The sequence below is a fragment of the Arachis duranensis genome, chromosome 7 (genome assembly GCF_000817695.3).
Source record: "Arachis duranensis cultivar V14167 chromosome 7, aradu.V14167.gnm2.J7QH, whole genome shotgun sequence".
In the NCBI taxonomy this organism is placed as follows: domain Eukaryota; kingdom Viridiplantae; phylum Streptophyta; class Magnoliopsida; order Fabales; family Fabaceae; genus Arachis; species Arachis duranensis.
Window position 1 is genome coordinate 7,074,637 of NC_029778.3, and position 25,420 is coordinate 7,100,056.

The 25,420-nt window shown below is 32.5% G+C and overlaps 3 protein-coding genes and 1 long non-coding RNA gene across 4 annotated transcripts in view; 3 read left to right on the top strand and 1 right to left on the bottom strand.

Moving 5' to 3' along the window:
• Positions 1-6,262: 6,262 nt before the first annotated feature.
• Positions 6,263-10,109, bottom strand: LOC127739687 (uncharacterized). Its single transcript, XM_052251735.1, has 5 exons — positions 10,015-10,109; positions 9,685-9,932; positions 9,173-9,319; positions 8,714-8,788; positions 6,263-6,431 (listed from the first exon to the last, which is right to left on the bottom strand). The coding sequence occupies exons 2-5, from the start codon at positions 9,911-9,913 to the stop codon at positions 6,373-6,375; spliced, it is 510 nt and encodes a 169-aa protein (XP_052107695.1). The 5' UTR covers positions 9,914-9,932; positions 10,015-10,109; the 3' UTR covers positions 6,263-6,372.
• Positions 10,110-17,854: 7,745 nt separating this feature from the next.
• On the top strand, positions 17,855-18,986 carry LOC107496888 (villin-2-like). The gene is made up of 3 exons (XM_021127301.2): positions 17,855-17,988; positions 18,113-18,217; positions 18,616-18,986. Exons 1-3 carry the CDS (start codon positions 17,866-17,868, stop codon positions 18,619-18,621), a joined length of 234 nt encoding a protein of 77 aa, XP_020982960.1. The 5' UTR covers positions 17,855-17,865; the 3' UTR covers positions 18,622-18,986.
• Positions 18,987-23,105: 4,119 nt separating this feature from the next.
• Positions 23,106-25,420, top strand: part of LOC127740487 (uncharacterized) — a 3,898-nt gene continuing 1,583 nt past the window's right edge. The window contains exons 1-2 of the mRNA XM_052251466.1: positions 23,106-23,134; positions 23,660-23,789. Of these exons, the coding sequence (XP_052107426.1) occupies positions 23,106-23,134; positions 23,660-23,789 (159 nt within the window). The remainder of the gene's footprint in view (positions 23,135-23,659; positions 23,790-25,420) is intronic.
• On the top strand, positions 24,646-25,325 carry LOC107496849 (uncharacterized). Its single transcript, XR_001593654.3, has 3 exons — positions 24,646-24,766; positions 24,938-25,140; positions 25,232-25,325. It is a non-coding gene; the product is annotated as an uncharacterized LOC107496849 (long non-coding RNA).

The window sequence follows — 25,420 nt, forward strand, 5'->3', positions numbered from 1 at the left end:
TGTGTGTTTTGTTAGATTATAAAAAAAAATATCACAAAATTATGAAAGAAAAAAAAATCGAAGGATTAGATATAAAAAATCACAAATCTGTCTGACTCTTAGATTTGTGATATTATAAACACAAATCTAATTTAAATTTGTGGTTATGATTTTTTTATTTTTTTAAATTATAAATATAAAAATCAGATTTGCATTTATAATTTTTTTATTTTTTTAATTTATAAATTTAAAAGTCAGATTTGCGTATATATTGATAAAATTTCATTATGAAATCAGCCTCTTAAATTTTTTATCTCCACATTAAAAAAAAATACTCAACTTATCCAGACCAATTAATAACACATATCCATTTCAAAAAAATTAGCCAAGACATGAAGGTATCTTTCTCCATGTTTATCACATTGAAAGTATCTCCCAAACCATAATACACAAAAAATTAAACTGTTTAATAAAACTAACAATTATCAAGCAAGTAATAAATAAGTAGAGAGAATAATGTGTAGGGCTACGATGCACGGACACTGATATGAACACAGGACACGATATGACACAGGATACGTCGACACGCGAATTTTTAAATTTTACATGATACGGGGACACGCATATATATAAAATATAAAATATTTTTTAAATAAATTGTAATGATATTTTGATATTTTATTAATATTAAAATATAAATTAAAATGTTTAATTATTTTTAATATCTTATTTTAATTATATCAAGTATTTAAAAAAATTTTTGTTTTAACACAATCTATGATACACGGACACGAGACACGACATGACACGGGACATACGGACACACAAATTTGGAATTCTTATAATGCATGGGGACATGATATATATATAAAATATAAAGTATTTTTTAGATAAATTATAATGATATTTTGATATTTGATTAATATTAAAATATAAATTATTTTTTTAATAAATAATAATATACATTATTTCTAAATTTATTTTAAGAATATATATTAAAAATAGGACTGGATACGTGGACACGTGATGGTATTTAGGTGTGTCCAGTTGTGTCCGGAGAAAAATTTTTCATTTTTTTTTAAGACACGGTTGGACATAGCGTGTCGGACGAATGTCGATGGTGAGTGTGTGTTCGAAATGTATCCTACACGCGGACATGATAACTCATCGAAGTGTCCATGCTTCGTAGATGCAAGGGAAAGACATGAAGGTATCGTCCTCCATGTTTATGACATTGAAAGTATCTCCCAAACATTGTTAATTTAAAGATTAAAATTTTCATTATTCTCTCATTAACATCACACATTAACCATAAATCAGAAGTTCTGATCTCATAATAGATAAATACATTGATATATAAAGATCCACACATATATCTAAAACGAAATAATTTATTAGCACAAGCTAAGCAACACCAGACCAACATACATGACAAATTGACATGCACGTGCGAGCATGTGCTACCACACGGAATTATTTGATTCTCTATAAAATGAGTTGTTATAAATCTCGGTAAATAAATCACAGAATTTCACCTACATCACTTGTAGTTGGAATTGTAGTGAGAATAGCTCTGAGAAGATCAAGGTAGAGTGGAAACTGAGCGAAGGCATAGAAAGCGACGGATATGGAAGTGGCAGCGTATAAAGGGAACAGGATTGACTTGTATTTATGGTTAACAAGAAAGAAATGGCCAGAGCAGAAGGACACAAACATGGTTATGATGGAAACAAACAGAGAACTCAGCCCTGCAAGGAGTTTCAGTGGCAAACTCCTTTGAAAATCATTCGCCACCTTTCTTGAGGTCAGGATGGAAAGGAACATTATGAGTCCAGTGACGGAGAAACACAGTCCAACTAGAGAAGCCATGGCGAATACCTCGAACGCCGGTTGTCCCTCTAGTGGTGCCTGGCCGTTGTCGTAGCCTCCGGGGACATTACTAGCTGTGGCAAAGGAAACACCGGCCACCAGAGCTGCCACCACAGAGCAAGATTCCGATGTATCCTTCAGCCACTGACTAGCCTCTTGGATGAGCACCTCGTGTGATGTATTGAAGATTTGAGCTGCCGTTTTTGAATCCTTGTTGCTTCTGAAGTGGCAATGCGTTGGCACAATTGTCTTTATATACTGTAACCATCATATAATAAAAAATTATTAAATAACTAAATTGAGTAAATTAAACACTATTTTGGGTCATAATAATATATACAAGAAAAAGTCTAGCACTTTTACTAAAATCTGGTTAGCATTTAATCATAAAAAAAAATTTGAATAATCTCGTATCATTAAAAATATTCATGATGATTAATTGATAGTTACAAATCACAAAGTTATATAAAATTATAAATGTAAAAGTCTAGGGAGCCAGCAACTTTGTTAAATTTCGTCTAGTATGTAACCAGCAAAAAAAAATGAATCATTGGATGAAATCTCACACCAATCTCACACCATTAAAACCATCTTGATGACTATTTGATGGCTACAAATCACAAATATTGCTGGCCCTAGCATTCCTCCTTATAAATACCTGATACCACTTGATATCCCACATCATTTGTAAAGCAGAGCCAGCTATTTGCCAAGACTTGACTCCTTTTAAACCCTCAGCTGCCAAGTGCAACAACGTGTTTTCATCATCATCCACTCCAATAACTAAGTTATTCCAAACTTGTATTTCTGATGTCTTTTTAAGTACCAGAACAACTTCGGGTTGCCTATTTTTCACCGCCACAAGCAACACATTTTGATTCTTTGCATTGGTGCTATGATAGCACTCGGTATCTTTTCTCTAATTTTGGTCACCAATTCAATGATACCGTTCTTCGCTGCTAATCAAAAAATAATTGACAATAATATTTTTCTCAATTTAAGAATTATTATTTGTTTTTGAGTTTAATAATTTAATTATTTGTCTAAGATAATTATTTACTCTATTTTTTAAACAAAATTATATAATATATAATAACTTTATATACCTAAAATGATTAACTTTGTTTAAAAAAAGTTGAAAGGCCAAGGTCTATACTTGCCCCTATTTGGATTCGTGTCTAGTCATGTGTATATTAAAATTAGTTATCGAAATTAGTAATCAGTATAAAATATATACTAAAATATAAATATATATTAAAAATAAATTAAATCACATATATTTATACATAAATATATTGGTAGCTGATTTTAATAATTGATTATTTGATTTACTAAAAAGAAAAAGTATGAGGAGACAATAGTCTTATTGTACAATGCGTACAATAGGATTTAATTGTAATTAAAATTAAATTATAGGTAGTTATTTAATTTTAAATTCTTTTTAATTTGAAATTTGAATTAAATTAGAATTACCCTCAATTATAGAATCAAAACAACAAACCCCTCTCTGAATCCGCCATTACCTGCTTTCTCTCCATCACTTCTTCTCTAACCAACCCCTATCTCTCTTCTTCGTTTTCTCAACCCAGATCACCCTAAGTATCACCCCCAGCCAACTAACCACCGTCGCCCACCCTTTCTCTCTTTTCTTTCTTTCCTCCTTCCCCATTTCTCCCTGCCGTGTTCGTTGCCCTCACGCCGCCGTTCGCGCCTGCCAGCTCCGGCGAGCACCGCTCCGGTGCAACCCAGCAGCGGCTAAGTTCTGTGCCGCTGCGACACCATCACTGCCCCCGTTCTTCTTTCTCTCTTTCATCAACGCAGGTTCCATCCCTTTTCTTGTACCGGGTTCTTTTTATTTTATTTATTTCATTGCTTTTAATTTTGGTTTCTGCATATAGATTAGACTTAGGACTAGTTAATATCTATTGCTAGATTGAACATGTTTGTTGGCTGAATTTTATGGGTTGATTGCTGCTTCCATTAAACTGAATGCTTTGTTTACATATGATGCACACCATATGTTCGATGAAATGCCTAAATGAAATCTGTATGTTTAATTCTTATGTATGGCCAGTATTTAACTTAAATTCTATTCTCATGAGGCATTATAATTTACAATTGTGCAATTTTATGTGATTTCTAATGATGTTTGAGCTTGAATTTTGTTATGCACTTGTTTGTGCTTTTTTATCAAAATACCAATTTGGTTAAAAATTCAGATGCTATCAATTGTTTGGTATATTTTTAAGAAGTGCATACCATGTTTTATTGAGTGATTTGAATGAAATGGTTTATTCATGTTGGTTTTAAACATAAATGATCACATGCATCATCACTCATTCTTCGAAGTTTTTGAGCAATTAAAATTGGTTTTTATCAAAATTATTGCTTCTTGAACAAAGGGCTGTGTTTATGTGATTATTTTATACTCTTTGACATGAATAAGTGGGCTTCTTTATTATTGCCTTGATTATTTTTTTGTGCTAATTTTGATTAACCCTTGCAAATTCAATACACAGTTGCAATAACTAAGTTTTTTAGCCCCAATTCACTCTAAATTGCTTTAGTCTAAGTTGTTTGTGCGTTAATTGCATTTATTCCTTTATTAGTTACTTAGGCTCCTTAATTATGGAAAACCTCACTTTCTTTTGAGCATATTACACATTTTCAACCTGTTTTCCTCAACATTTTACATATTAGGTTTGTCTTCATATTATCACTCTGCGGAAGTTCTTTAATGGAGTCCAATTTGGTTGAATCACTGTGTCGTGTTCCATCTTCCAAGTGGCATATTTATTTTTATGTTTAATGCTTATCCAAATGCATCATAAACATTCATGATTCAACCAAATTTATGAAGGTTTTATATTTATGGTATGCTTTTATGTACGAGGAATTTGTATGTGTTAATTAAGCATGGCATATTAATATGATGCTGGATGAAACTAGGTCTTTCTTGGACTAACTTTTATTGGTATATGAATTTATATGGCTTAATGTAAATTGTATGTATAAGCATGAGATTGTTGAATATGAAAAACAGTGAATGTTATTATCATCATTAAGATTTAATTTGATAATGAAAATTAAATAGCCAAGAGTTAGTTATCAACGGATGGGTGACTTAATATGCTTCCTGCATGTTCAGTTTGGAATATACATATGATCACACATGATAAACACTAAATGAATAAAAAAAATAACTCTAGTCACCATTGGCTCTGAAACCGATGTCTGGACTATGTGCTTGGTAGTTATATCTACTGCATGTTCATGTATGTGATGTATAGTGATATTGTTTGTGCTGGTTAATGAAGTTTCTTTTTTGGTCTATGTGCTTGGTAGAATGATTGACTTGATTTCTTTTTTATGGTTACATTATTTGTGCTAGTTAGTGAGATTTCAAACAAATGATATATACTAAGGATTTATCTTATTTTTTTATTTTTTTGGAATTGTAGGCCATGCAACTATCGGATGTTATTGAGGTTGGAAGTGAAGAGACGGATCTTAGTTACGAGGTTTGGACTCTAGAGGTCGGTGCTCATGTTCGCCACAATGAGCCCCACCAATTTGATGGGTTCATGTCTTTGTTAAGCTCATTAGACAATAGTTAATTTCTGTTGGACATGACTTTCAGTACATAATTCATGTATTAGATACTATAAACGAAAATAGTTATCTGGTTTGGAAAGAATGGGTTTATTTTTAAAAAATTTGGATGTTCGTTTCTAAATATTAATGATGTTCACCGTTATTGTATCCATCCGGATGGTTAATTTATTAGACAAGATGGATGTTCATTCTGATTATATGATCTCACTTATTAATTACACGATTATCGCTACTCACAAATGTTGGATGTTCATCATTACATATAACTGGATGTTCAGACTATGGTCACTATAGCGTCTATTCAGGACGCTTCATGAAATCTTAGCTCAATGTCGAAATTCAAGAACTCAATTCTTAACAAATTCAAGTCATTTGACTTTGGAAAAGTAAACATAAATCTCTGGATAAAGACGGGATGTTCGTTATAGTAAGATTCTAGATGGTTATTTTCACAGAAAAAATTGATGTTCATTTTCGCTGTAACATTTGTTCAGAATGCTTCATGAAAACTCAACTCAAGTTCAAATTTCAAGAACTCAATGCTTAACAATTTCAAGTCGTTCCATTTTGAAAAATTAAAGATAAATCCCTGAATAAAGACATAGTTAGACGGATGTTCGTTTTAGCTAGAATATGGATGGTTCCTTTCACAAAGAAAATGGATGTTCACTTTCATGAATTTTTTAGAATGTCATACCTGAGTGAATGAAGACCAACATATTCACAAAATTACAAAAGGTAAAAGAGGGTCCATAGTTACGTCCTCCTAGTTTCACATAAATAAATTTCCAAGATTAGAACCAATGTATAATCAAAACAAGCATATCAAAAGTTTTAGTCTAGTATGAGTATGCTAATTTTTCCTGCCCTTGACCTTTTCCATAGGTGGTAATCCTTCAGCCCATCACGTCAACGTCCTTGTGCTAGGTGTTGTGAGTATGCTAACACCTGATCATGCAATTGGTCCTCTGCAATGTAATGCAAGGTTATTTTCACTTTATAACAAGGAAAAAAAATATAACATGACAAATTAACAATTACATAATCCAACGACTAAAACCATATTCCCTACAAAAATAAGTAGAAACAATGCACAAACCCCTCCAGTGCACACATTAACCACAGACCGACTCATACAAATGCTGCATTCAGCTTGAATTTAAGCGGACTCACAGATCAACTCATACAATTAAAAGCACAACAATTAGCAAGCCTTATTAAATTCACACAATTAAATTCGCGCTAAACTTTAATGAATTGCTAAAACAAAGCCACCAAAAAAATAAAGATAATATCAACGAAGATTCAACAATGGTCAAGCAAGTTAACGTCAAATTAGATGCACATGGTCCACACAGATACAGTAAAAAAAAATTAATTTAAACTGATACGAAATCAAAACCAACAAACTTTTTTGTCCTTTTCCCGCGCTAAAGTTAAATCATCATGAATTGTAACAACGTAAATGAACTACCTACTCCACAATCTCCGGAATGCTACCATCGCACCCAAAGTTTTCTCACCATGGTTAATCACTCATATCATCAACAAAATCTATCTATAATACAACATGCAACAGTGATAACCCTTCGAAAAATGAACAACGCCACATACTTACCTTAGATTGTTATGATCTTCCGCTGATGATGTTAGATGTTTTCCCTGTGACGAGCACGCGGCTGGTTTTCTCGAATCGGATGTTCAGCTGCTCGGCGATGGCGTTGCCCACGTGAGTAGAACTGTTCGAATGCTCGTTTTGGGGGTGAGCGCTCCTCTGCCTTCAGCTTTGATCGGAGGCGGAGCGCGGACAGACTCTGGGTCGGTGACGGCGGGATGTTTAGCAACCACTCTCCCTTCGGTTCTGATCGGAGGCGGAGCACGGACGGCCTCGGCGGCGGTCACGGCAGGGTGTTCTCGACGACCACGGTGGGTGCGCTTCCGTCCTTCCGTGGTTGACGTTTACGGCGCTGACGGGTCTTTCTGGTCAAGGTTCTGCAACAATTGCAAAGGTTTTGGATAGGGAGTGAAACGGCCTCAACCTACTGTATTAGGATTTTGGGGGAAAATGTAATTACTTAAAATTTTGTGATATGGTTAACTAATCAGCTATAATAGATTAGGGTTATTAATGGGTTAATTTACTCTATTAAACTAAATTGGGCCTTCTAAACGGTCCATTGTAGCCATTGTAAACATATTTCATTGTCTCCCTAGCGTTATTCTACCAAAAATATTTGAGTCTCGTCAGAAAGCCAATGAGATATTTGTACAATGTGTACAATGGGCTATATGAGTTAAAAAATAGACATCACTTATAACTCTTGACCTTTCGGATTTAAAGCTCTGATACCATCTCATGATACCACTCATTCCAAAAGTTTCAGCTGATGGGAAAAGATAACACTAATGGTTATATCTCTAATACTGAATCGGACATCCCTAAACCTCCATTATACATATTGTACAAATATTCTATTGACTCTCTATACTTTTTCAATATTTTTTTTATATAAATCAAGAGAAAGTTGCATGGAGATTGAAACACGTACATACGGTTTACCAAACGGATAAGGAAAGAATGCACGTATACCGATTTGATGAATTCTAGGATGGTATTATAATTTGGTGGAAAAAATTGATCAATTCCATGTTTTTCTAAGTACTTGGATGCGTTTTCTTCGTCATGTACATCCGTTTGTGACTCGTTCCCCTCTACACGTAGTTTAACCACAATGATATTAAGTACGGTATTTTGAAAGAATAAATACTATATGAGTAATTAAAAGATAATAAAGATTGTCATTTGCTCTTTACTAGTGATAATAAAGAGAAAACAACTGAAAAAAAAAAAAACAAAACTCACATGCAATTTTTTGGGTGAAGTTAATAGTGAACGATCATTTAGAGATTGGTGAAAAATTTAGGTGCAGTCGACTTCACGCGAAATTAATAATTAAGAGCTGTTAGATGATTTGACTAAATTTTTATCTAACGACTTTCAACTATCAACTTCACGTGAAGTCAACTGCACTTGAGTTTCACCTTATTAGAGATTTATCAAATATATTAAATTATCTAACGATTATTAACTAACAATTTTAAACAAAAACAAATACACGAGAATTTCTAACTAAAGATAAACCTTACCAATAATGCACTATCTAATTGGTATAGTTTCTCCTAAGTCGTAACCGATTTTGTACGACAAAATATGGCCCTCAAAATACAAATCTCACACCGATCATCCTACCTTTTTTCTTTGAGCTGTTAGATAATGGAAGCCATTTAATCTCGTCGTTGCATTTTTCCTTTTCCTTCTTAGCATCTACAGGTATAACTTTGGAAAGAGAAAAGGTGTTATAATATATAATAAAAAATAACGAAAAACGATAGAAAATAAGTTTAAAATAATCGAAAATTATTTATTGAAAAAAGTTAATGTGGACTAACATAATTTGTTGTTTTTAATCAATACTTTTAGTCGTTAATTTCATTTTTTTTGGCCTATCAGTTGAATAGCCTACACTTTTAAATATTATTTGGCCAAAAATAATAAATTTTGTTGATTTTTTATTATTTTGTATAGTTTTTAATTGCGCTTGGAATAATTGGATAAAATTAAAAGTAATAAGTATATTATTATGCGTGACATTAAATAAAATAAGTTGTAGTTGTTCTTATCTTACTCGAGAGTAAAAAATTAACTTACCGTGATAGAGCAGTTGCTTGCAGTGTGAAAGTTTGGTTGTACTTTGGAAGGCTGAGGGTCTTTTGGCAAGAAGATGGAGTGGAGTGATTCCATTATGGGCATACCTAGTAAGGAAAGGATGCTTACTGGCTAATATGAAAGCCAAATCTGTTGCAACGAACATATCAAAATTAATGAAGGAAAAAAGAAGGAAACACATTAAAACATGAAATTGTCAATGAAAGAAATGTTCATCAGAAGTATTTTTTAGATGGCGAGGGGGTTAATTAGCGAAAGAAAAGTATAAGGTACCAACATATTATCTGTCAACTTATTGTCAATAATAATTAATTATTATATTTTAAACACATATATAAAGAGACACATCCAAAAAATATATTTATAAAGACACTTCTATTAAATACAGTTATAAAAAAGATATTTTTATTAGACACATCCACGAAGACACTTCCATCAAATACAATTATAAAGAAGAGTTGGCAGAAGTTGGCAAACGTAGTGGAACGGATTACCGAAACATTCTCTGTTGATGGCACAGTGAAGAATGCTCTCTCCTTTTCGTTTTTCTTTGTCTGTTTGGGAGCCGCGAGTCATGAGGATTAAAATATCAACATCGTTTTCCATTTGTTTGAGCACACAAGAGAGGTAAGCAAAGCAGTGTTTGTGCCAGTTGAGTGCAGCTAGAAAGAAAGGCGTCTCCCCTTTCTTGTTCTCCAATCTCAACAAATGCTTCCTCTCCATATTCTCCCCAATGACGCACCTTTTCAAAATATAATTATTCATGTGTCTTCCCTTACCAGAGTCTAATTTTTTAGGAGAAATAGATTTACAAATAACAGTACCTGCATATGTTTGTAAAACCCCTTGATGCTGCAATTGCAGAGCTGTGTCCCCATTTTTATTCTTCACTTCTAGGGCTTTCTTCTCTACTTTTATTCCTTTTTCATACTTGATTATTGCTTGCAGCAGCTCCATCACTACTTTTTCATTGTCCAAGTCGACGGCCACGTGCAAGGCCGTGTTGTCGTCATCGTCGCTGATCCTTTGCGTGTGAGCCCCCGGAAATTTTTCGTACATCTCCGTAACCGCCTCCCATTTACCTTCCAATGTCTCCTGAGCCAGTTTCTCAGCTCTATAATTATCAAGTGTTTTGCGAACACATGGGGCTTTTGCACCGCTACTCTCTCCTCCTTCTCCCATGTTTCGAAACGCTGATGATTTCTTATATGTATATGTTTCTGCTACTTCTCTCCTACTTGCATGCATATATATATAGAGAGAAAGAGAGAGAGAGATCGATCATAGATCGAGCGCTTCATTGAATCAGATGCTTCCTTCCACTTTAACATGATGGCACGCCAAGAATAATTTAAACAAAAATACTAAAAGCAGACAATAAAATAAGTTACTACAATTACTTCTTATATATTTGTATATAAATATATTTATTGTTTAATTTTTTTAATATATATTTTATATTCAACATATATTTTATATTATAACTATGTTAAGTATATATTAAAATCAGTCATTAATATACGATATATATTGAAATATAAAATACACATTAAAAGAAGTACTAGTAATTAATTTTAATGATTGATTTTAATATACAAATAGTATTTTTATTTATATTAATAATTGATTTTTATAGTTATGTTTAGTATATATTTATAAAGGTGCCACTCACATAAAGATACTTAAAACATATTTTTTTAAAAATATTTTTTAACAATTAAAATTTAACATATGAAATCGATTAAACTATATTATTTTTATCAAAATTAGACCGGACAAATCGATTTGACTAAAAAATCAATAAATTAATCTTTAAACCGATCGAATTAATATTCGTTTTTATAGAAAATGACTACAATACTCTTATTATAAAAAATGACTAAAATATTCCTATATATATAATAAGAATTTTTTAGTTATTTTTATAATAAAAATATTGTAGTCATTTTCTATAAAAAAATATTAATTTATATCAATTTAAAGTTTGATTTATCGATTTTTCGATTAAATCGATTTGATCCAATTTTAACAAAAAAAAATACAATTCAATCGATTATATATATTGAATTTTAATTATTAAAAAAATTTTAAAAAAATATTTTAAACATTTTTTTCTAGATGGCTCCCTAATTAAAATGATTGTAGTTTAAATAACACATGATCCACACGGCAAAATAAACTGTTGACCACTACTCTTTTGTTTTGGATACATACTGAGCTTGCTTTAATAGCTAATTCCATTACATTGATTTGGAACTGTAGTGAATATATGTATATTATCATTTGAAATTGAATTCTGCTAGGAATCAACTCAATATCTGCCGATTACTAGCCAATTAAAATGGGCTTAGTAACAAAAAACTCAAATAACTAAAGAAATTAAATACTCAAAAAATTCAATAGTTACCCTAACATCATCTTTCACTTTTCAAATTCACATTCAGAAATTCATCACACAATTTTTCCTCTATCTCCCTCACTTGCCATCTTTACTGCACCGTCGCCATTGGCCGGTGAAGTCACCGCCAACGTGGAACGGCCACCAGTGCCGAGCCTTTCACTACCAACGCTGTCAATCGCGAGCTCCATTCCGTTCAACGTCACTGCCGCCGCGTCAATCGACTTCTGCGTCCTTGCCAACACCACACCGACCAACCCGCCGCCTCCACCCAGTTCCAAGCGTCGTCTTTGTCGGCTCCTCCACGCGCGTTTTGAGCGACGTCTGTGCCCACCGTTGTTGCCGACCTTTCTCCTTGCGGTGCTACCCGCTGCTGCGCCGCCACCCTCCCACCGTGAGTCTCCTGTTTCTGTTTTTACCGCGTTTAAATATATCTATTTTTTTTTCAAACCCTATATTAGATGGAAGAAGTAATTGAGAATTTTTTTTCTTTGATTTGTGTTTGATAATGCTGAATTAGATGCGATTATAGATTGGATGTTATTGTTATTATAGATTGTATAGCTTTTTTTTAAAGAAAATTTTGTTATTTCTAATTCAAAAAGTTGATGATTTAGTTTGTTTTCTGTACTGTTATTTGTTATCTGAATTGGTGAATTCTGCATGCATGCTTTACACAGGCTTTTTGTTTTGTAAGGGTGATTTGGGCATTTAATTTTTCTGAATTGCTAAATGTTATAATATTAATTAAATTTAGAGGTGTTCTGAATATGCGCATTTAAAATTGTAGCAAAAACATGGATTGCATGTAACTAGATATTGGATGTTGCTGTCATTAGATAATGGATGGTTTTGTCTAAAAAAATTAAAACTCTATCCCATTCAAATAGTGTATGTCACTTGTTTTTAATACTATTGTTCCTTACTTGAATTGGTAGATTTCAGTAAATTTTTTATGGCGACAATGTATGGTTATTATATATATTTCCGTGGAATTGTATTGAAAGTTCTGCTTGTGTGACAACTTACCCAAAGATCTTTACAGATTACAAAATTACCTGATTTATGTTGTTGAAAAGCCTCGCCGCCGACTATCGTGCGCCACCATCAAGACACACACACATGTGGATTCGGCTATGGAACTTAACCTTCTCTTTCTTTTTTCCTTCTTTGCCATCCATTGCAGAAGATATGGAGTTTTTAAAGTCATACCACAAAAGAAAAAGGATACCTAGAAAATTCATGATAAGTGGATGTTACTTCTATCAAACATCAGGATGTTCTTTTTGCATACTAAATGGATGTTATTTTATACATTTTTTGAGTTTTCTTGTTTTGTAGTTGTAGATGTCTGTATTTTGTTAAGAATTGTATGGCCTTTTCTTTTTAAATCCTACTCGGCATGTTTTTTTTTGTGTAGGTACTTGGTTGTTTTTGTATAGATCTAAGTGGATGTTACTTCTGTTAAGCATCAGGATGTTCTTTTTTCATACTAAATGGATATTACTTTATACATTTTTCGAGTTTTCTTGTGTTGTAGATGTGGAAGACTGTATTTCTTTAAGAATTACATGACCCTTTTTAAAATCCTACTTGGCATGTTTCTCCATGTAGGTACCTGATTATTTTTGCAAAGATCTAAGTGGATGTTACTTCTGTCAAGCATCAGGATGTTCCTTTTTTATACTAAATAGATGTTACTTTATATATTTTTCAAATTTTCTTGTGTAGCAGTTATGGATGCCTATAAATTCCTTCACCACCTTCCCAAGCAACATACATGCCATGTTGGTTTCACTTTTGAAGCTATCACACTAAGAGTGTAGTATAATCAATCTTATTTTTCATCATAAAATTCTTTTTTTTATCAATCTTGTATTTTGAAGTTCTCATATACAAATGTCTAATAGTTTAAGATACACCATTCAAAATTACTTCTATAATCTGTTTGTATTTGCTTCTTAAATATCCAATAGTTTTGAAGAAGAAAAATTTCTATTTATGTACCTGTATTCATATAAGTAATAGCCATCATTATTTGCATGATAACTTGGTAACTTACAAAGACAGTGAAAAAAGAAAAACTCTCTAAACTACTTTAACAACAACATAATGAAAAGATTAATTCCATACAAGGATACAAGCGTCATTCGATTTGCTTATAGAATTTGAAATACCAACTTCCGAATATAATATAACAAACATAATGAAATTGTCAATAGAATTGGCATTGAGGCTATGACAAATTTAATGGGATCAAGACCATTATTTTTTACACTTTCTGATGCACTAAATATTTTTTATGCTGATGGATCTATCTGAGCTTGATAATCATTTGAAATTTTTTCTTTGTATATCGTCCCTTTTCAAAATCTTCACTGCAACATCCTTCCCATCACTTTTCAGCAATGATATCCAACAACAATGAATCAGCAAAAATGAAATTGTAATTAAACCTAAACAAAATTCAGCAAACAAATCAGAAAATCCAAACCAAATGAAATTCAAGTCCAAGAAACATAAAAGCATGATGGAGTATCACTAGTGGATTAACAGCAATACTCAAGCATAATCCAATTGATTCAACAATCATATTTCCGCAAAATTGGCTATAACATAGTGGATTAACATGATCAAATAATCTTAACAACTCCAGCAAAATAGCAATAAAACAGAAAATCTCTACACAACCCAACAATATTCAAACTATGCCAGCAACAATTCCTCCATTAATTCAATAGAAAGTCAATTAAACCAGTTCAAATGAATTCAACAGCATATTCCATCAATTCAATCAGCAAACTCAGAATAGTTCCAAACAGTTTCAGCAGCAATTTTTCAACAAAAAGTCAGTAAACTCAGAATATTTTTAATTTCTCAACAAAATGCTCAACAATTTCTCAACACAATCACACAATTAACCCAATAGTTTCAGCAACATATTCGTAAAAATGGGCAGTAAAACAGTGAATCTCCACACAATCAAACAATTTTCACACAATCTCAATAGCAAATTCTCCATTAATTCAGCACAAAATAGCAAATCATGAATACAATTAACTATTTTCAAATAATTCCAGCAACAGTTATAGCAAATCAACAATTTCAATGCTTTCAGCTCAAACGAATTCAGCAGCAATTTTCAGCAATATAATTCAATCTAAACACTTTTCAAAACCTAATAACCTAAGCTAATCCTATCAAACAACCTATTTCCACTAAAAGAAAGTAAGAAACCAAGCTGAACTAATGATGAAATCGATTGAAAATTAAAACTGAAGTTCTAATCAAAACTAAACCAAATTAAACTGAAATAAAAGAATTAAAAAATTGAGTTTGTTCAAAACATGTGCAAAATAACAGAGTAAGAAATTAAGAAAAAGGTTGAGGTTGCAGCGGTAGTGGAGTTAACCAAAGTGCGTCTCTAAGCTCACTCGAAGGAGGAGGAACAGGGGCTGTCCTCTGTTGCGTCGAAACTTGGATGAGCTTAGGGAGTTTCGGCTGTTCTACTGGTTTAATATTGGAGAGTGAGACAGGATGGCACAGAGAGAGGGGCCGGAGCTAGGGTTCGGTGGCCCTGGGGTTGTGGCGGCGACGAAGCAGAAATTGGTGCGAAGGTCTCACTACTAGAAAACTAGTTATTACAGACGGATATTTCCGACGGATTTTATCCCACAGAAATACAGACGGAATTTCAGAGGAATTTTTTGTCGGAAAACAAAAAAAATGAATTAGGATAAATTACAGACAGAAAATAGAATCCATCGATAATTTCGTCGGTAAAATTAATTTTTTTTCGTGGGAAATGGTTACAGACGGAAAATCCGTCTATAATTAAATAGACAAAACGCTGCATTTTATTAAATTATTATAGACGGAAAATTCGTCTGTAATTTAAATTTTTCGTCGGAAATGTTGAGGTAACCCTAATTTTATCACCACCTATTCACACTCCATTCGAGCGTTGCTGTAGAAGGTGATGTCGAACTCTTCGCCCTCATACCTCGAACTCTTCTCCTTCGGTAGAAGGTGCTGTCACCGCCGGCGGGGACAGACTGTGGGTGCCTTCGTCATCTGGGAAAACTCTACTCGGCCCTCTTCGCATCGTTCCTCCTCTCCTCGCTGTCGCACGAAGTTCTGAGTTGAGCTCGTGGTGTCGCCGTTGCGAAGGGTTCCTCCCCTCCTCGCCGTGCGTTGTTTCTGATTCTCTGATCCTCGCCATTTTTTATTTAGGATTAAGCTAGCGTTTGTCTTTGATTTTGTGATTTTATTTCTGATTTTGTGATTTAATCTCTGCTTCCTTTAATTCTCAAAGGTGCTTGATCTGCGCTTTTGCCTCTTATTTCCATCTCTCTCTCTCTCTCTCTCTCTCTCTCTCTCTCATTTTCTTAGTAGCCATTACTATTTTTTATTTTTTATTCATATTAATTTTTTGTATTGTTTGCTTGATGGAGTATATTTTCTTCTACGATGATAAGCTTGTTTTCTTTTTTCAACTTTCCGATTTGATTTTATTTATTTTGGAGTTGATGGATGATGTTGCGGCTCCTAATCACTTTTTCAACGAGTTTGTGGTTTTGCTTGTGTGGCTTCTGTGTTTGTCTCCTTGTTTCTATTTTAAGATATATGCCTTTTGTTTTGACTTCTAGTCTCCTTTAATGTAACCTTGAACCCAAACGTCTCATTTTAACTTTGGCTAAATTTTTTTGGACAGATATCTATTAGTAGTTGGTTGCAGTAATTGTATTTAAATAGTTCAGATTCATGGGGTTATTCAGGTTATTTTCATTTTTTGGTCCGCTTGTTAGTTTTGTATTTTTGTGGTGTACTAGCATGCTTTGAATTGAAACTCACTTATGTTTTTACTCTTTAACAGTTCTTTCATTTTACCAGTTGATGATTGAAATTGATACTGGGTAAATACTTTCATTTGTGGAGTCAATGCTACAAAGATGAGTGCTTTTGTATAGCAGTGCCTCTAATCTGTTGCCAATAGAACCTGTGTATATTATTAGCGGTTGAAGCGAGAGCTTATAAGATGATATGATCTTGTTGTTTTCCAAAGTCAGTCCATCTATTTATTCCTGTCTGATGATTTGTAATTTATCATGGTAATTTTTGATGAAATATATGCTATGAACAGAACTGGAATTCTGCATTAGAAACTACTATATTTACTGGATTCTTAAATAAGAATGCTAAATTTGCTACCTAATGTCAATGGATAAAATCAATATTGATGAGGTCCTTCATTGATCTGATGGCTTTTTTGGTTATTTTTCTTGTTTAAACTTTAATGATATATTATTTTTTGGATGCTGAATTACTGATTGCAGTATTTATTTTTTTAATTCTATTTATTTATTTATGGGTATGAATCACACAGTTTTTCGAGTTTCTGGTGTCTATTGACTTGTATGATTCACCTTTGGGAACAAGTTTACCACTTCCACACATAACAAGTTCGCAAGTTTTTTATTAGAATGGATTTCTATAAAATTTTCGTTATCCATTATACTTCTGTTTGCCTAAATGGTTACTTCAAGATGAAGTCATTCACCAGTTGGCTAAATGATTTTTAATATGAAGATTATTTAGTAATAGTCATTGTTACAACATCTTATTTCTTAATGTGTTACACTGACGCATCCATATCCAACCTGCAGTTGCTTTAAAGCATGCTAAAGAAGGAACAGAAAGCTCAGCTTTCTGGTTTGCTCTTGGAGGAAAACAGAGTTACACCAGCAAAAAAGTCAACAATGACATTATCAGAGAACCACATTTGTTTAGTTTCTATTTTAATAGAGGTATCATCATATAAGTACTTCTCCATATAATTATGAAACTCCATATTTGTTTAATGATATTCAACTAAGCTAACCATTTTTATTTTGTATATTCTTATGCAATGTCGATGCACCAGGAAAGTTTCAGGTGAGTTTGTGATTACCACATTATGTAAACTTTCACACTCTTGCTAGGAAACCAGTCAGCAGTAACTCTGTAACTATAGGTTTTATTTTTCTTCTAAATCTACCTTATACGTTACTCTCCAGGTAGAGGAGGTGTACAACTTTTCCCAAGATGATTTGTTAACAGAGGACATCCTCATACTAGACACGCATGCAGAAGTGTTTGTTTGGATTGGCCAGTCTGTGAACCCAAAAGAAAAACAAAATGCTTTTGAAATTGGCCAGGTACATAATGCTATCAATACATATACTTAGCAGAAGTATATCAGATATATGTGTGATTTCTGAAATTGATTAGGTAATCCATGTGCATGTCCATGTTTCAAAATGAGCTACCTTATGGATTATTTCCTGATGCAATGCAGGTTCAGGGGAACTCTTTCCAGAAAAAGGTGACATTACTCTTCGGGATTCGCCATGCTGTAGAGGTATAGACCTGAGTTATTAATTCTGATGGCAAAAGTTTTGCTATTTTTCTTACTCTAATGTTGTACAGTAAATATGTTGTGCAATGAATATCTGTTTAACTATGCTTGCTGAATATGTTGACAGGAAAAGTCTAATGGGCCAAGTCAAGGGGGACCAAGACAAAGAGCTGAAGCTTTGGCTGTCTTGTCTAATGCCTTTAATTCATCTTCTGATATGACATCCAGTATGGTATGGCAACATGTTTAAGATTGTATAAACTATGTTTTTCTTTGTTGTTTTATAGTCAATGAAATTCAACCAAAAGTAGGTTCTCCTAACAAGAGGGTGTAGGATAATGATAAAGCATTTAAGCATATTGTATATGGTATTTTTTCTTTTGTTATTAGTGGTAAAATTAATAATTATATTTAGGTAGGTACAGGTTCAGATTTTTCCATCTTTGCCAAAAAGAAAATTGAAGGAAAGAATATCATAGTATTTAAATTAAATTTGCCAAAAAGGAAAATGAAGGAAAGATATCATAGTTTTTAAATTAAATTGAACATCTCCAAATCAAGTCATAGATCATGATGATTTTATACTCCGTTGGAACTTGCCTTTCTTTCTAATACTTTTTACTCTCACAGTCATAGGATAGATTGAATGGGCTGAATCAAGGAGGACCAAGACAAAGAGCAGAAGCTTTGACTACTTTAAACTCTGTATTTAAATCATCATCCGGAACCAAAAGTTCTAGCCCTAAGACAATTGGAAGAAGTCAAGGATCACAAAGAGCAGCAACAGTAGCTGCTCTCTCTCAAGTTCTTACTGCTGAGAAGAAGAAACAATCACCTAATTCTTCTCCTGTGGCAACCAGAAGTCTTGTTGTAGAAACTAGCACTTCCGGTGAGAAATATAGCTCTTATTGTCTAAGTTAAATGTGTCACAAAAGAAAGATTAGCTATTATGAGAAGGTTAGAGCATCAAGTAGTTCTAGTGCAGTTTCACTACCACGGCCACCGCCGCCACCCTCAATATCTTCGAATGAGGACTATGATGATGATGAGAATGAAGATGACACTAAAGACTATAGCTGATAGTTTTAGTATGGTTGAACAATATACTAGGAATTATAGTTGATGATCAATATATTTTGTTTATGTTTTGAATTATATTGACTTGCTTGTTTATAGTACTTCATAATACGATGAATTTGTTTATTTCTTGAAATATTATAAATATTCGAATACAAATTAGATAAAAATTTATATTAAATTTATATTTATTTTGTATGAAAACAAGTTTATTTTGCAATTTAAAAAATAAAAAAATTCTATTTTACGTTACTGACGGATTTAGAGATGAATTTTCTGTCTATAATGAGAACGTGGGATGATTTTCCAAAGTTCAAATTACAGACGGAAAATCTGTCAAAAAATTCCTCTATAATTACAGACGAAAAATCCGTCTGAAAATCCGTCTGTAATTACAGACGGAAAATTCGTCGGAAAATCTGTCAGAAAATTCGTCGCCTTTGGGAAATGGATAGAAAATTTACAGAGGAAAAATCCGTCAGTAACTGATAAAAATCCGTCTGTAATTTTCTGACGGAAAAAAATCCGTCAGTAAATAATTTCTGACGGAGCTTTTACAGAAGGACAAAATCCGTCAGTAATTTCGTCGGTAACCAAAAATCCGTCTGTAATAAAGACCAAATCCGTCTGTAAATCTGTCAGTATTAATCCATTTTTTAGTTGTGTCTGATTTGCGGAGAGAGAAGAAGAGGGTGGTGTGGCTGAGGAGGATAGAGAGGGCTTTGCGTTGGGTGGTTCGGTGACGATGACAACGGAGAAGAGTGTGTATGGCGCGGCTATGGGAGTGGGAGTGGGAGTGGAAGTGGAAGGGAGAGATGGAGAGAAGGAAAAAGGTTTTTGTGCGGCTACAAGAGTGTGAGAAAAAGAAAGGTTTTTACAGTTTGTAATTAGGGTTTCTTTAATCAGTTTTTAATTATTTTAATTTTAAATTAAAAAATTTAAAATTAATTATTAAATAGAATTGTTTAAAAAATTGGCTGATTTATGTTGTTTCTTATACTTTTTCTTTGAAATTTTAGATTGATTTAACAACACTAAAATTAAAAGTAAAAATCTCAAAACTACGAGTCTGAATGTGTCATATTCGGATATTTATTTACTTTAATATAATTCTTAATATATCAATTACAAAAATATTAGAGAATAGATAATGTTATTTTTATTTTAATAATACATTTTTTTATAAATCTATATAAATATATAATATAATAAAATTATGTATGGAATGACGAAAATAATATTATCATTTTCTAAAAGAATATGTTTATTTTTGGTGAAAAGCATATATAAAATCTTCAAAAAGTATTGATTTGTCTCAAAACATAAATAATTAATTAAATAATACCTTGTCATTTATTTTAAGGTAGCTAGGGACTACGCAGTCTTTGGTGAAAATAGACATCAAACAAATTGGATATATATTGCTCCAAAATAAAATATGAAAAATAAAATAAAATTTTCTTTTATAAATTACTTTTACAATTTTTTCCTTTTTGGGTCCACCTCCCACTACAACATTTATGGGCTATTGTAACATATGTTCAAGATAACACTTAAAAAAAGTTGCCTAATATATATAAAGGTAACTTTTTATACTAATAGTAATAAAATAGTATTATAACAATGAATTTTTAATAACACACCATAAGTGATGCTATTGATAAATTAGGAGACACTTATTAAGTATTGCTCTATTAAATATACAAAAACAACTATTATAAAAATAATATATTACTTTTTTTAAGAGTTGTCTTTAAATTTTATTTTAAACTTTACTTCTCAAGTGTTGCTTAAAATTTTTAATATTTTGTTAAAAAATAAAAATAACTCAAAACGACAAGGCTAACTATTATGCGGAGAAAAATGGAAAAAAAGAAAGAAAGAAGAGTCTTTCGTTGTTAGCAAAACCCAACCCTAATGAAATCCATAACCCCAATCCATTCCAAATGATTCATTCCTCTCTGGTTCTTCAATCCATTCGATGATGACGCGCGTTCCTTTATTGAGCTTCGATCTCAATCTCTGCTCGCGAATGTGATTCGATCGTTGAGCTTTGATCTTCTCTGCTCACGAATGAGCTTCGATTCTCTGCTCGTTGAGCTTCGATTCTCTGCTCCTCTTCTCATTGAGCTTCGATCCTCTCTGCTCGTGTTCATCACCGCCGGTCACTGTTCGATTATCACTGTTCGTGTTTTTTGTAAGATTCTCGTTTCGGCATTATTCTGCAGTTACTGATGATTCTACTGTTCTTTCTCTATTCTATTTTAGCACCTTTTTGTGTTTTGAATCCTAATTTTTGGTTAAACTTGTTGCTGTGTATATTAATTTTAAACTTGTTCCTCTCTATTTCCTCTGTGAGTTCACTTTCTATTTTCATCTTCACTTCTCTGCGATTTCGCCGATGTTAGAATCGGAGCTTCACGATTTATTCGACGACGCCGATTACGCCGCTTCGCAGCAACAAGTAACACTGTTTCTCTATTCCTCTCCTTTCACTTCACAATTTCTCCGGTTCCGATCCGATTGCATTTCAATTAGGGTTGCACGATTCAATTGAATGGTTCACTATTGGATTGCTTTCTTAATTTTTATCATTCCAATCACAAATTTAACTGAGTTGATGTTTTTTTAACATATATAATTTGACTGGGGGGATGATGATTAACTTAAATAACATTTACTACTTTTCTGCCAGTATTGAATTACCTATGAGCTTCACAAAATAATTTCTTTAGAATATCTATTTAATTGTGTAACGTGTCCTATTCAAATTTGCAGGCTGTTTTTCTGTTAACTTTGGTTGGATCAGAAGTTGCATATTCTGCTGCACAAGCTACAGTGGCAACTCTTTCGAAGGCTTACAAAACAACTAAAAATCATCGATCATTCCCAAGAAACACATCACTACAACGTGAGAATGGTGAATATCTTTGGCTTAAGATTACAAGCTTCTGAATTAATTAAGATAATGATCATAATGGAGGTTATCTTGAAATGGATGGATCAATCTTCATCATGTACTTATTGGACTAGTTTTTGAAACATTGTTTTTCTAAATTATTATTATTAACTGCCAGAAATTGAGTATTCACATTCCTGGCCTCATGGTAGCAAAATCTTGTTCCCCTTATTTGTCACGTGTGCAACTCAGTGGGTCCCACCCTTACATTTGATTGGTTCTTCTGCTCTCTTACTTCATAAATATATTATTATTGCAGTTTGCACTTTTGGTATGTAACATAAGCTTGTTACATGTTAATAGAAGATTGTGTCATGTGTTAGCTTTGTTATTGGTATGAAAGTTACAGCATGAAAAAAAATGAGAAAAAGAAGCTATTACTTGGGTATATCACACTAACCTCTTGTAAAATTTAGCTAATATAAATCATGGTATTTATCTATTTGCCATGCCTACACTACGTTTCCTACCAGAAAATAAGTGTCATGCATTAAACACTATTAGCAAGGCCATTAAAAGATACAATTGTCATGTATTTTTCTTGATTTGGGGATTTAAAAGAACAGCTTAGCTTCCAAATGATATAGATACAAGTGTTAAACACTTGGATGATCAAATTTATACCTCCTGTACTTTTCAACCTTCCAAGCTTTTAATCACAACCACATTAATATATTTGGTTATTAAGTATCTTAAAAATATTAATCAAAATTATTTATATTTTTTTAATGGCCTTGCTAATAGTGTTTAAAAGCTTTTGTTCCCTCTATGTACAAAATTCATGAAAATAGTAGATTGACTAAAAGGGAAGGAGGTGGTGTGTTGGGAACAAACTTTTGTTTTGAAAAATAAAACCATGAACTTGAAGCTCATCATACAAAATTTGAGTGTGGAATTGCAAGCCAAAAAGAGTTCATATATAGAAAAGAGTGGAAAAAGACAAATATTAAAGGTAGAAGTTGGACAAAGTGAATGCACAATTGAGACAGATTAGTTGAAGAAAAGTTTATGAAACCAAATGCATAAGGAAGATATCAATAAGCTGATTTTATTATTAGCATACTTAATACGTTTACTGGAAGAGATGGTGTTAGGAGAAAATGTTAAGAGATGGTAGATAATAATGTACATCATGAAAATAGAGTGACAGGGGATGTTGGAAGACCAATCCAAAAAGAAGCAGCATGAAAATTGGTGGTGCATCATCTAGAGAAAATATAAGAAATACATTAATAGAAGAAAGGATCATAGAATTTAATTGTTATTCATGTTTGTTATTTTGCTTTGTTTTAGTTGTTGAAACATTTACATTCTTTTGTTGTATTTCTGTACTTATTTGATTTGTGCTCAATTTTAATGACAATACCAAAAAAATTTATTCATAAATCAAAACACCTTCTCCTTAATTTTGGATTGAGTAAATAACATCGATGTAAAAAAACACGTACCATTATGTTCAAACAACAACTTTTCTTTTTTCTCGTTAGATATTTCTCTTGAAATAAATTAATTCATATTTTATACACAAATATGAATCAAATAGTCACAAAACAGAATGCTTTTGTTTATATAAAACCTGCACTCTCTTGTGTATATAAAAGCTGGACTAAGTGCAGAATCAGATTGATTCTATGCAAGTCACAATTCATTTTCACTCGTACTCTTTCTCATCTTCTCTGGTTTCTCCTTCTTAATCAGATTGATTCCTTCACTCATACTTGGGTATACGCAGCTGAACACTAAGTGCAAATTGTTGCGGCATGACCTCGTAAGATATTTCTATCTTATACTTATTTGCTTTTATATGTTTATGTTATTTTTTTGCACTTTTTTATGTAACAAAATACTGATTATTTAATTAAAAAATTAAAATATAAAAGCATTTTTATTTTAAAATATATCTTTTCAAAAGTAATTATTTTAGCTGGTGTTTAAGACCATAATCATTTTTAGTTTAATAGTAATATCACTATGAACAATTAGGTTTTCCCAGGACTCATCCAAGAACTGGATGAGTTTACCAAGACATAGCCAAGAGTTTAGAGACGGCGTCAATAGATTCTTGGACTATGCTTACTCCGTTGAAAATCCTCAAGGAGAGGAAATTCTATGTCCTTGTGCAAAATGTTGCAACTTCCTTTGGGGTCAAAGAGAGTCTATTTATAGCGATTTAATATGCTTTGGATTTGTCAAGGGCTATACACGATGGGTTAATCATGGGGAAAGTGTAATTGGTATGGATTCATGTGGAAGGAGAGGAGGAACATAGTGGAGCAAATGCTAATGAAGTTGGAGATGATGATGATGATGATTTCTCGGATGATGAGGACTATGTTGGTGAATATCAAGATGAAGTTCTTCATGGTGATGACAATCACCTTATGGAAACTAACAATGTTAAAGGTGCTATACTTTATACATAATTATCATTTTACTCATTCATTAGCATGTATAGCTATATAATTCATTTAAATGGTTAAATTGCACATATTTATAGATACTCCAAAGACTAGAAGGACACGAGGAAAAACAAGGTATGCTAAAATCCATGCAAGAAGTTGGGAAGAAAGAGAAGAAGTGACTTTTTATAAAGGACAAGCAGTGGGACCAACTCCAAGAAGAGTGAATGATTTAACTTACTTTATTGGAACAATGGGAAGGAATAGCGATTTCATAACATTGATGTACACTAGTTGGAAAGCTGTGCCCCTCAAAGTCAAAAAGCGCATATGGAAATATATTAATGTAAGTGTTTTATTTCTCATCTATTTTTTATGATCTGAAAATTTTCAATTTCGTATGGCTTAGCTGTAGTTTTGTGAAAATATATAGCTGCTATTTTACACTTCAGTTTTGTCTTTGTTTTTAGTGTTCTTGAATTGTCATTTATAATTTTTGTTTTGTACTTTTTCGTAGTCAAAGTTCATTCTTCCAAAAGAGGGGAAAGGGTGGGTGATGACTGGTGTTCGAGAAGCTTGGAAAAGTTACAAAACAAGAATCAAGGGAAAGCATTTTGAGAGTATAACAACATTGAAGATATGCTGAAAAATCGCCCTTTAGATATTCCAGAAGTTCAATTTCAAAAGTTAATTGCATATTGGAGTATTCCTTCTGTTAAGGTGAGTTGTAGAATAAATAATTCTGTTTCTTTGTCTTTTTTTATGCTTTTAGTTTATTACATATAACTCCCTTTAATTTTGTTGGGTATAGGCTCTATCTCGTTTAAATTCTGAAAATCGTAAAAAGCAACAACATCAACATCGAATGGGACCTATAAGTTTTGCAAGAGTGCGTAATGAAATGGTAATAATTTTGATTTTTTATAAGTTTTTTCTTGTTGTATAATGACCATCTTAAAACTAGATAAATATTATTTTTGGCCATTTTTAATACTCTTTT